Below are 12,159 nucleotides of genomic sequence, written 5' to 3'. Positions count from 1 at the left end.
TACACAATATATCAACTTGAAGAGAAAGGCATCAAATAAAGATAGCCACATCCAAGCTTAGTAATTCCATGATCTTCTTCAAATTTGCCCATGTAGAAGATGAATTCCATAATGCAAAAGTCACAGGTTCACAATAACAGCTTTACAAGGATCATGTTGCAAATAAACTCAAATGGATCTTCAATGATGTATCAGGTGAAGTTTCAAATCACAAACACTTGGTTACATGAAAGTTGGCATTGGCCAAGTCCTTTGCATAGGGAGTGTTGCCTAAATTCTAAGTCCAATTGTCTCAGATCAAACCAACAGTCCACACAAGATATTTTTTAGGGTTTTTGCTCTTATTATGTACATTAATGGTCAAAGACCACACAAACAAACACAATATACTCAAACAAAATATATCACAAAATATGGTCCAAGTGGACAAAGTGGAAATAACATTAACATAAACAATTAGAATGGTATGAATAATGGCAAATGAATAAGGCTTAAAATTAAATTGCATTGAAAGTAAAGGACTTGGAATTAAATGTTAGTTGTTAATAAGTTAGAAGTTAGTATTACTTTTGCATTTTTTTGTTTTAAGTTATTCTTTGGAGAACACTCAACCCACTTATCACAAGCATGGATCCTTCAACCAAGACATCTTCCAAAGGAAGGAAAAAAGGCCAAGTTTCCACACAATACCATGAAAGAGTGGAGACTTACAATCTCACTAACTAGAATGCTATGCCTTTTGTGTCAAAATTTAGCACTATGTTAAGCAATCGTAATTGGACTTATGTAGAAGTCAGAACTATTTAAGGTCGGGCATTAGAATTTTGGTGTTAATGCATGTTAGAGACATAGTATGATGAACTATGCTCATGAAACATACCATACACAAAAAGAATATGCAAAAGTGGGGGCTAATCTCATCAATACTTATGTTGTTTTTTCAATCAAATAGCCTTAGGATATAGAGATATCATAGGTCCATGTCATGAATGCATAAAGAAGGGGAATTAGATGAAGAGGGAAGGGAAATGGATCAAACTCAAATTGGACAAAGGAGGACTTTTACCAAATTAAGATCATTCATTCATTTTAGGAGATCGAATGTACATTCCATCAAACCCCTAAATCTAATGATCTTAACTTAACAAAGTCAAATCAACCTTGACCAAGGCCAAACAACACAAGTCAAACTTCCAAAGTCAATCAAAATGGCTCTACACAATTTATTTGGCATTTATTCAATTAAAAATACTGAAAATAATACATTAATTAAATATGGTTGGTCAATTTCCTAAAACCTCATCAAAACACCAAAGAAATGATCATGGGATTTATCATAGGTCAAACAAGGTCAAAGGACCTTGGCGAAAAAATTTCAGAATTTTTGGAAACTTAAAAGTATTTTTAAACAATTAAAAATATTCACAAAATCAATTAAATCATGAAAAATATTAATAATGATCCAAAAAATAATTTTAATTCAAAATATGAAAGAGGATTTTATTTAAAAAAATTTGGGGAAACTCTCATATTTTTTGGATCAATATTAAAATTAATATGAATTAATGAAAATCAAAGGAATAAAAATTAAAATCAAAAAATCAAAAAAATGTGGACCACTTGATCTCCCTCATTAATTGAGGTGGCAGATCAAGTGGATCTGAGCGCGCGTTCCATCATACACCAAGTCAAATGTTCCACACGCGTGGTAATTACTTTGGACGCCTCAGATTAAAACATTTTAAAACAAATCAATGGTTCTGAACCGTGCCACATCACTGCTGGAGCTAAAGGTCGGTCATCTTCTCTAATGACCCTGGCCGGATTGGTTCAATCATCACCATATCATAAATGAAAAAGGAGGATATGACCTAAAAGATAAAATGACCTAGATCACGAATATCACCTCAATTTTAACTAACTCCAAATATATAGAGAGATATGTGGAGTTGAATTTTGAGGTGTGTCAACTGAATTGCTTCGATTTAACCTCAAAGTAACTCAATCTTCTTGCCTACATTGGTAGGACTTCAGACAACCAAAGATCCAAGAGAATTGATGAGAATTGAGTGAGAATTGAAGAGAAGAAAAAATATGGAAAATACCTTCAATGTTGTGCAGAACTTGATCTCTTTTGCTTCAATTCGTGTTTGATCTTGCTCAGGTAGCTTGCAGAAGTGGCTTAGAATTGGTACAAAGCTTTGGATCCTGGAGTTTTTGAATCTCTAAACAGTGAGATTCAAACTCAATTTTCAAATGAAAATTCTCAGGTTTTCCTTTCAAATGTGAGGGTTTGAAGTATGGAGGCAAAGCTGGCGTACAAGGATCCTTTGAAATGAGCACAAAGGGTCTCTATTTATAGCAAAATGGAATGTTATTTGCACACTTAAAATTTTATCCAAATTTAGCAATGCCATGTTCATGCTTGCATGGGCGTGTACAGGCTCATGAACCAACTCAATTAAGTCCAAAATCAATTATGCTGAGGTCTGAATGAAGCTTGAATGGTAAGGCAAAGTTAATTGATCCTTTGAAGCTTGAATCTTGCCAACTGATACAATTGTGTTTACACCATGTGCAGACCCTTTAAACTTCATCCAAAATGAATGAATTAGGACTCTTTGGAAATCTTAGATTAAGAGGAACAAATCTTATGTTGAACACTATTCCATTTGGAACTTGTATCATGGTGAATTTTGAGGTGGAAGTTTGGAAATTTCAACATGTTGAAAAATTTTCTAAGTGTCAAGTCACATACTTCATTATTCCACCTTGATTAACTTTTTATGTTAGATCCCAATGAGAAAGGTGTCTTTATCAAAGTTGTAGATATTTCACATACCTTCAAAATAGTCACCAATTTGACATCATTTAGATTTAGAATGAGTGAGTTATGCATTTTTGAAGTTGTGGAAAATCACTTGTTCAATGGTATTGGTCCAAAATGACCTATAATGTATCCTCATATCACATGCTCATAAAAGTTGATTTAACTCTCACTCCAAACATCAAAGTTTAAGTAGACATATTGAATTTTATTGTGAAACTTGTAAATCTTTCATCTCATAAAAATTGAGCAAGTTATGGTCTTAGGAAGTTGACTTTCAAATTAGGGTTTAGACAAAATGACCTATAATGTTTCAACATATAAAATGACTTTCCAAGTAAAATTAGCTTTAGACATAAACATGAAAGTTGTTTGGAATGTCATTTATAGTAACTTTTATCTTGGAATAATTTCCATATGATGAAAATTGTAGGAGATAGGGTCTAGGGAGACCTAGTTTTGATCAGATGAATTCATCTGGTCAACCACCATCAACTAACTTGCTAACTTGCAATTCTCTTGACTTTTTAGGCTCATGGTAGATCATATATGAATAAGATGATGAATTTTGAATTGTACCTTGAGAAATTTGATCAATTGGTGAGGAAGCTTGTTGAAGAAGTTACTCAAGATACCTAGACAAACTAGGGTTTCCAAGGCAAACCAACTCCAAACTCTTGAAGAAATATTGATCAAAGTAACATGTAAAGATCATTGCGACTCATATATGATTCTTAGAGATCTTGTGGATCATTCCTTGGTTGTGCTCTTAGCAATGAGGGTCTTAAACCCTAGATGTGAACATGATAGATCAATGGTGATCATGCCCTACCTACAAAAGAGTTAGGCAAATGCAAAGACATATTTTTGGTATTTTGGTTAGTAAAAATGATAATATACAAGTATGATACAATCTCATGGTGCTTGGTGATCTCTCCCAAAACAAACCCAATGAAAGAGGGGTAAGGAGGATGCCAAAGTATGATCCCAATGCTAATGCATATGATGAAATTGCATGAGGGATCTTAGGGTCAAAATTGGGGTCTTACACAACTGACACACAATTTCAAATTGATCCTCATAAATGTGGTTCTACTTCCACTCAACAACATATCTCGTCAGTCATACCCCAAATTTTGACCACTATGTTTCATCTGAGTGAGTCATCTTTGAGTCCATACCCTGCATCAGTGTAGCTCCACTGCACTTGAGTCCTCAGATATTTCATTTCATTTGAGTCTATTCAATGTCATCTGAAGCATGATATCTCATATGAGTCTATCATCTGTGTAAGTCATATGGTTAACTCCAATGACCCAAAAGTCAAAGGAGGATCATTTTGACTTTTGTCATTTTATTCTTTTTTATCTTAGTATTCCATTTTCTATTTTATCTTTTTATTATCTTTTTCATGCATTATTTGTATTTTTAGTATAGCCATTATTAATATTTTATTTTTAGGTTTATTATTGAGTCATTAGTGTTTTTATTATGGTTATTTGATATTAATATAATTTCTCCTTTCTTGCATTACCATTATTATTATTTTCATTTTATTATTATTAGTTTATTAAGTTATTATTATTAATTTACATTATCATCTATTCTAATTATTATTTCTTTTTAGTTTATTAAGTGTTATTATTAGTATGTCATAATTATTAGTTATTTGCTTATTAGTTTATTATTGTTATTTTTATTATATTTAACTTATTATTATTATTTTGTTACTATTACTATTATTATGTTATTTTTTATTTTGAGTCCAAGCCCTAGAGCTAAGTCAATGCAGTCAAGGTCCAAGAAAAAAAAACATAAAAAAGCGTGAAGAGAGAAGTCATAGTGGATCAAAATGACAAATCAAGAGGAATCAAATATTTTCATTATTGATGATTTTCTCTTACATTTCAACATGCTAAAACAATTACAAATCAAATATAATATTTCCTAAAATTAACAGATCTAACTTAAGTTCTAACATAATTTTTTGCTCTAAACTAAAACCCTAAGTTACAATTTAATGTTAGTCACGATTTACAAAGCATAACCCTAAGTTGTTACTCTTCACACTGAATAACAACAACACTAAAAACTTAATTCTAAGCGTCGGCCCCTGTTTGTCCTAGAACTTCCAGCCATTGAAGTTCTGTTTCACCTAAACACCTTACACACATAGAAGAAAATGAATATGGGTTAGAAAGAAGAGCCAAAAAACAAAGAGAAAAGAATTTAAAAAGAGAAAGAACATTACCCTTTTCTCACCGGGATGACTCACGCTCCAGTAGGTTAGTGCTCCTTATGTCCTTGATGTAGACATCTTGTTTTTTGCTCTGATACCATGCTTGATTGACTCTCATTTAAGTTAGGGTTTTGTTGTCTAATTAGTATTTTGGTGTTTAGTATGAGTGTATGATGTTAGGGTTTCATTTGTTGGTTCTAGTGTGAGTTTGGTTTTGGTTTGGAGTTGGACAGAAGAGTGTTTTTGATTTTAGGGTTTAGGATTTTGAACTAATGTTATGTTTTGAAGTTTGATTTGGGTTTGTAAGGTCTAGATATATTGTTTGGTGTTTGATTTGGGAGATTTTGGTGGTTTTAGTGTTGTTTCTAGGTTGAGTTAGGTTTAGGTTTGAGGTTGAAGGTGAATGTTCATTAGAGTGATGAACATTCGTAATGGATAAAAGGTTTTGGGTTAAGAAGATGAAGGTTATGGTTCTGGAAGAAATGTCAGGGTTCGTGGTTAGGATTCATGTGTGAGGGTTAGGGTTCACCAATGAAGGTTAGGGTTCATAGGGTTCTTAAGGTTCTAAGACTTTATGGGTTTCTAGTCTAGGGTTTCTTGGGTTTATTTTAAGTTATGGGTTGTGTGTTCATCAGATTATGAACATCGATGAAGGTGGTGGTGGTTTGGGGGTTGTATGGTGGCCAGAGTTATGTTGAGGGAGGAGAAAGGAGCAGAGAGGGAAGAACATTAGTTAGAGAGAGAGAGAGAGAGAGAGATCAAATAGGTTAGAAGAAGAGAGAGAGTGAGAAGTGGGAAATGAGCCATTTCAAAAGGAGTTGAGTTTAAATACTTCTCTCATGTGCCCACAAGCTCCCTATACGTGGCCTCCTTGGCAGCCTTATGATCTGCATACTTTGACCAATTCTCCACGCATATGCCCATCATATTTTCCTTGCACCCTCAACTCAAACCCTCTAATCAGTTGACCCCATGTTGGTCAACTGATCAATGCCCTGAGTTCGACCATTGACCAACCTTGGTAATCAAATCAAAGGGCTATTGTTTTTTCACGTTTTTCTTTTATTTATTTTTATTGTTTTTCTTTTGATTTTTTGTGGGCTCTCTCTCACTCCCTCTTAGACTTAGCCTTCACTATTTACACCATCTCTATTTTTCCTATAACTATAAATGCACCCCCGCTGTTTATATTATTTAGTTAAATAACCTATTTGTTTTTAATTTCCAATTTACTTCTATTAATTATTCAATTATTTAGTTAAACTTTAACTTAGGCCTTGATTAATTAATTTATTTTTATATTTCACTTATTTTAGTTAAAGTTATAAAAATAATTATCAAAAATACAAAAATACAAAATATATGTTATTTAATACAAAAATACTTTCCTTTTTTCATTTAAAAATTTAAAAATACCAAAAATATATATATTTTGATTTAAGTTCAAATTTAAAAAGACCAAAACCAAAACTCTTCATTTATAAATAATTCATATTTTGTACATACATGAAACTTCTTTTTTCAATCAAATTAATTAATTCTTTTTTGCAAATAAAATGTACAGGTTGATGAACATCTACCATGTCCCTGGGTAATTGATTGTGTGACGCATGCCACATCGATCAATTACTCAAATTCAAAATAATCTAAAATCAATACAACACATCAAATGTCTTTATGTGCCCTTGTGCACTCAATTCAAATCTTTTCATAAAAAGGATAAAATAAGTCATTTCGACGTGGAAAAAAACAAGCACTTTAGCCTCCATCATGCGAGCATACAAACCAATGTTTAAACACAAGAACTTGACAAACCCTATTCTATAAAATCAATAAAAACACACTTATTTTTTACGAACTACGATGCTCTGATTTTCCCATTGCACATGAGAATACGTAAGCACGTGGTTTTGAAACCATGACGAGCACATTAATAAAAACTAATTCCCCCCCCCCCCCCCCCCATTCTTTTGTAAATAACTCTTATTTTGTAAAAAAAATTAGTAAATAGAATAAACATCTTAGCAAATCCTTAACCTTAGAACTATAGGAGGTTCCCGTTGAGTATAACAGATATGAGGGGTGCTAATATCTTCCTCTCGCATAACCGTCCCCGAAACCCATATTTGGTTGCAATAACCATCTTATCCTTTTCCCTTAGGGTTTAATCGTTATTTTCCATTTCCTTAGAGATAAATAAAATCCGGTGGCGACTCTTTTAGTCATCCGTGAGCGTGCAATACCCTCGTAAGGGAATATTTTTCGAGACGCAACACTGTCTATCCCTCAACAAGAGACTCAAGCCTACCCAACTCAATTTCCATCCCAAACTACTTCCTCAAAGAACGCATATCCAAACACATACTTCCAACCAAACCAAACTCAATAAACTATAGCCACAAAAATTCCACAACCATCAACATACCCAAACAGCCCACACCGTTACTGTAACGCCCCAGGCTGCTTTCAGAATTACCGACTGACCCCACAAACCAATACAAGTCTTTTCAACATGCTTTGTCCTTACTCACACGCTTTCCTAGAAACATTCCAGAAGGTCATCCATCAAAATACTACTCCAAGTCAAGCACACTTAACTATGGAGTTCTTATCTATAAGACTGTCAAAAAGAATATGCATCTTGTTGGTATAGATAGTACCAATTAATCCTTAGAAACCTTCCTTCAATCATGCAGTCACATACCTGCACAAGCTCAAGATCCCTCTCATTTTGATGTGAATTTGTTTTTTCCCTAGAAGCTTCTAGGAGTGTCTCATTGTCATGCCTCGTGCACCGAAAACCACTCCCTCACCTTCAAGTGTTACATATAACCACTCTCTGCCCTATTTGACCACAGGTGTTACATGCCCACCAACTTCCGCTTGGTTCGTCCCCGAACCACATCGTACTGAGAGAGGTTTGACTCTAATACCATTTGTAATGCCCCATACTACTTTCAGGATTACCGGCTGACCCCACAAACCAATAAGAGTCTTTTCAGCATGCTTTATCCTCACTCACACGCTTTCCGGGAAACTTCCCAGAAGGTCACCCATCCAAATCCTACTCCAAGTCAAGCACGCTTAAGTATGAAGTTCTTATCTGTAAGGCTACCGAAAAGAAGATGCATCTTTTTGGTATAGGTAGTACCAATTAATCCTTATAAACCTTCCTTCAACCATGAAGTCCATACCTGCACAGCCTTAAGATCCCTCTCATTTTGATGTGAATTCAGTTTTTCCCTAGAAGCTGCTAGAAGTGTCTCATTGTCATGCCTCGTGCACCGATAATCACTGCCTCGCTCTCAGGTGTTACATATAACCACTCTCTACCCTATTTGACCACGGGTGTTACAGTTACCACTACATTTAAATGACACAATAACAAACTTTCTATATCATCCAGTTTCAATAACATACTCCTTACACCCAAACCCGTCAAACTAACACCCCTATTAAACACCTCAACAATGAACCATATTTCGTCCACCCATTCAATACACTTCAATTCATCAATCAAACTTCGATAACTCGAAGCCCTCCAACAAACAACTTTAACCCTTCATTCTCGTAATACCATACAACATCCACACATAAAAAATTATATATCCCTTCAATTGAACTCGCTAACTCAAACACCTACACACAACCAATACAATGATAAAGCCATTTCACGTCGATGGATGATGATGTTTTGAATTTTGATTTTGAGGATGTACTAGTTGATATAAATTGATTCCCTTTAATTATTATATTCTCACACGCACGCCAACATGACCAAGATTCATCGTTACAATCTTCATCGTGTCCTTCAACTCAGCATGTTCAACAATTAGGTTGTGGTACACATTAGCCCAAACCTCACTCATGTGGAATCTGTGGTCTCCTAGATCCATACCATCATTAATTTAGTTTTTTTAATTGTAACCATTTCATTGCTTTTATATATCAATTTCTATGTGACTATTAGTAGTGTATTTAAAGGAGGAAAATAATTTATAATTTTTTTTTGTTTTTTTAAGTTTAAAATGCTATTAAAAAATATTTTTTTTGAAATAATTTTTATTTATTTTAATAATTAGATATATTTTTTAATTCATTAAATAGTAAAAAAAGTGACCAAGTCACCGAATGGGCAAAAGTCAAAGGAAAATATTAACCTTTCGGCCATTTAATAATAAACATTTATTTTTTAATAAAAATAAAGGATTTAAGAATGGAAAAATTTCAAAATAAGGCATTTAAGAAATATTGTTTCATTTGTGGAGCATTGACTTAAAGAATCTCTCAATTGTTGGAAGACTAGAGATGGTGAAATCCATTAATCAAAGTATGGTGCTTCATTGCCTTCTGACTTACTCATGGCCTATCTCTATCATGAAAAGTATTGAGAAGTGGGCAAGGAATTTCATCTTGAGTGGGGAGTTGGACAAGAGGAAATTGGTAACTGTGGTCTGGAATAAGTGTTGCAAGCCTTTTCAGAAGCACTACGCCAAAAACTGGAATAGACAGCGCACCTTAGAGGGCGCTTTATTACAAAAGCGCACTCTAAAGTGAAGCGAAAAAATAAGGAGCGAACAACTGGAATAGACAGCGCACTTTAGAGGGCGCTTTTGTAATAAAGCGCCCTCTAAGGTGAAGCGAAAAAATAAGGAGGAGATAGAGGGACAACAATACAGGGCGCTTTTTAGAAAGCGCCCTCTAAGGTTACCCTTAGAGGGCGCTTTTAAAAAAGCACTCTATAAGTCCATGTGCATTTCCAGTTTATAAAGCGCTTTTGGAAAGCCTTAGAGAGCGCTTTCATAAGCGCCCTCTTAGGCCCCCTTTAGAGGGCGCTTTTTTTCCACAAGCGCCCTCTAAGGTCCCCTTTAGTAAACATTAAAATTATAACATACTGCGCGTTTTGTTATTTCACTCTCTGTTATTTTTGTTCTTTTTCACGTTAGGGTTCTCACTGCTACGATTTTCGCTACTTCTAAGGCGTTCTCCTTCCACCTCTGTTAGATCTACGACGTTTCCTCCTTCTATTAATTCGTTGTTAGCTGTTCGATTTTGACACCATAGGTATTTTTCTAATCTTCATATTACTTGGTTTCTCTTCTGACGTTCGCTATTGTTCATTTTTGGTTTCATTTTTCTTGGTTCATACATTTATTGAGTATTCTCAACAATAATTATTGTGTTGCAATGCTAGCAATGGAGACTAGGAATTATGGGTTAAATTTCACCAACTGTTCCATTTGTTTCTCGATGTAGAAAAAGGAGGCAACAATATCTAAAACACCTTCTACCAATCAAAGGTACACTATGCAGCTTATGAGTGTATTTATTCTAGCATAAATAGCGTAGCTAGTAACTTAAGAAGTTTAGGTATGGATGTTATTTGATAGAGTAGATTAGAGTCGACTATTCTTCTGTTAGCTTTCAGTTAGACCATTATACAATTCTACATATATATTTTCTAGTCAATGTTTATCTTTTGTAAAAACTATATGATGATATATAACTATGCTACAAATTAGTGCATACCACTAATACTTAATGCATGGTTCATACATTCTCATGATATTGAAGTCAGAGATATCTGAAAATGTTGAGAAACTAACTCAATAAACCAAAATTGTTTCGAGTGATGTAGCAACATTTGGAGTCGGTGCTGTTCAGGTTCGACCGAAAGGAAACTAAATTTGTAACGTTCCAAATTTATCAGACCATAATCTGAACAATATTTACATGTCATTTAGGTTCTTGCTACGATTTTAACTTTGTGGTTAGCAGACAAATCTGGTCGCCGGCTTTTACTTATTGTGAGTCTGAGCTTTTTCGATAATTTTTGCATTCACATTACTATTTGTTTGGAGGGTAATAAGAGATTAATCAAAATCTCCTATTGCAGGTTTCTTCATCTGCAATGGCTTTGAGTCTTTTGGTTGTTTCAATATCATTCTACTTGAAGGTAATAATAATTTTTTTGTTTGTTATATTTTTCGAACATTTTTTTTTGTTTATTTTTATATATACATAATACATTAACTAGATATTACACATGCATTCATGCATAAATGTTCAGAAATTTGTAACACAGATTCACAGGATTATATATCAGTAAATTCTTCTTTATATTTTTGGTTTTTTATATGGATAATATATTTTATGTTGAATTTGCTCTCAGGAATATATATCACCAGATTCTGATTTATATGCGACATTGAGCCTCGTATCGGTGGCTGGAGTTGTGGTGTGTAAATACAACTTTATTACACAAATGATGGTTTCTATTGTTTGTTTCCCTAACTTCATTATTATAAACTTTCAATTTCTTTCAGATCATGGTTATTGCATTCTCTCTGGGATTAGGAGCAATGCCATGGATTATAATGTCTGAGGTACAATTTTCTTCAATAATAATATGCATGACAACCCTATATGAACAAACCTTTGTTGTAATATAATGTGATAGTTGATGTGTTGAATATATTTTACATAATAGATTCTTCCGATTAACATCAAAGGCCTAGCTGGAAGTTTTGCAACACTTGCCAATTGGTTCTTTTCCTGGTTGGTTACATTAACAACAAATTTGCTCTTGGATTGGAGTTCGGGAGGTTTGTGTGCATTGCCTATGTTAATTTTCTATAAATATCTATTGTTTCTAACCAGAAGCTTCCTATGTTTTTATCAGGAACCTTCACAATATATACTGCAGTGTGTGTTTTCACAGTAGGATTTGTTGCCATTTGGGTCCCCGAGACAAAGGGAAAAACTCTTGAAGAAATACAATAGTTTTTCAGATGAAGTTTCCTTTCGAGTAGCACTTCAGCTAGTGTTCACTCATGTATTCACATTCATATTTTTTTTTCTGAATCAACTCAATTCATTTTTGTGCTCTTTGGTCTTGTTAAATATGAAAAATACCAAAACAGTGTGATTTTCTAATCTAGCAACATACTTGCATTTTTGTTGTAATTGATTGATTATAAACAAATAAATGAAAGAGAGTGGTTATTATACATTTCAATTAGAGTAGCAGTGGTTTCGGTTCATGACATTTCAAATAGCAAGAGGATCATATAAACAATAAGCATATATCAGT

The 12,159-nt window shown here is 33.8% G+C and overlaps 1 protein-coding gene across 1 annotated transcript in view; it reads left to right on the top strand.

Moving 5' to 3' along the window:
* Positions 1-11,849, top strand: part of LOC127080546 (sugar transporter ERD6-like 18) — a 42,701-nt gene extending 30,852 nt beyond the window's left edge. Inside the window, exons 3-8 of the mRNA XM_051020863.1 lie at positions 10,811-10,873; positions 10,963-11,022; positions 11,239-11,304; positions 11,393-11,452; positions 11,557-11,671; positions 11,749-11,849. Coding sequence (XP_050876820.1) covers positions 10,811-10,873; positions 10,963-11,022; positions 11,239-11,304; positions 11,393-11,452; positions 11,557-11,671; positions 11,749-11,849 — 465 coding nt within the window. The remainder of the gene's footprint in view (positions 1-10,810; positions 10,874-10,962; positions 11,023-11,238; positions 11,305-11,392; positions 11,453-11,556; positions 11,672-11,748) is intronic.
* Positions 11,850-12,159: the final 310 nt, after the last annotated feature.

Source organism: Lathyrus oleraceus, chromosome 5, assembly GCF_024323335.1.
Source record: "Lathyrus oleraceus cultivar Zhongwan6 chromosome 5, CAAS_Psat_ZW6_1.0, whole genome shotgun sequence".
Lineage (NCBI taxonomy): Eukaryota > Viridiplantae > Streptophyta > Magnoliopsida > Fabales > Fabaceae > Lathyrus > Lathyrus oleraceus.
This window is presented reverse-complemented; position numbering and strand designations above follow the sequence as displayed.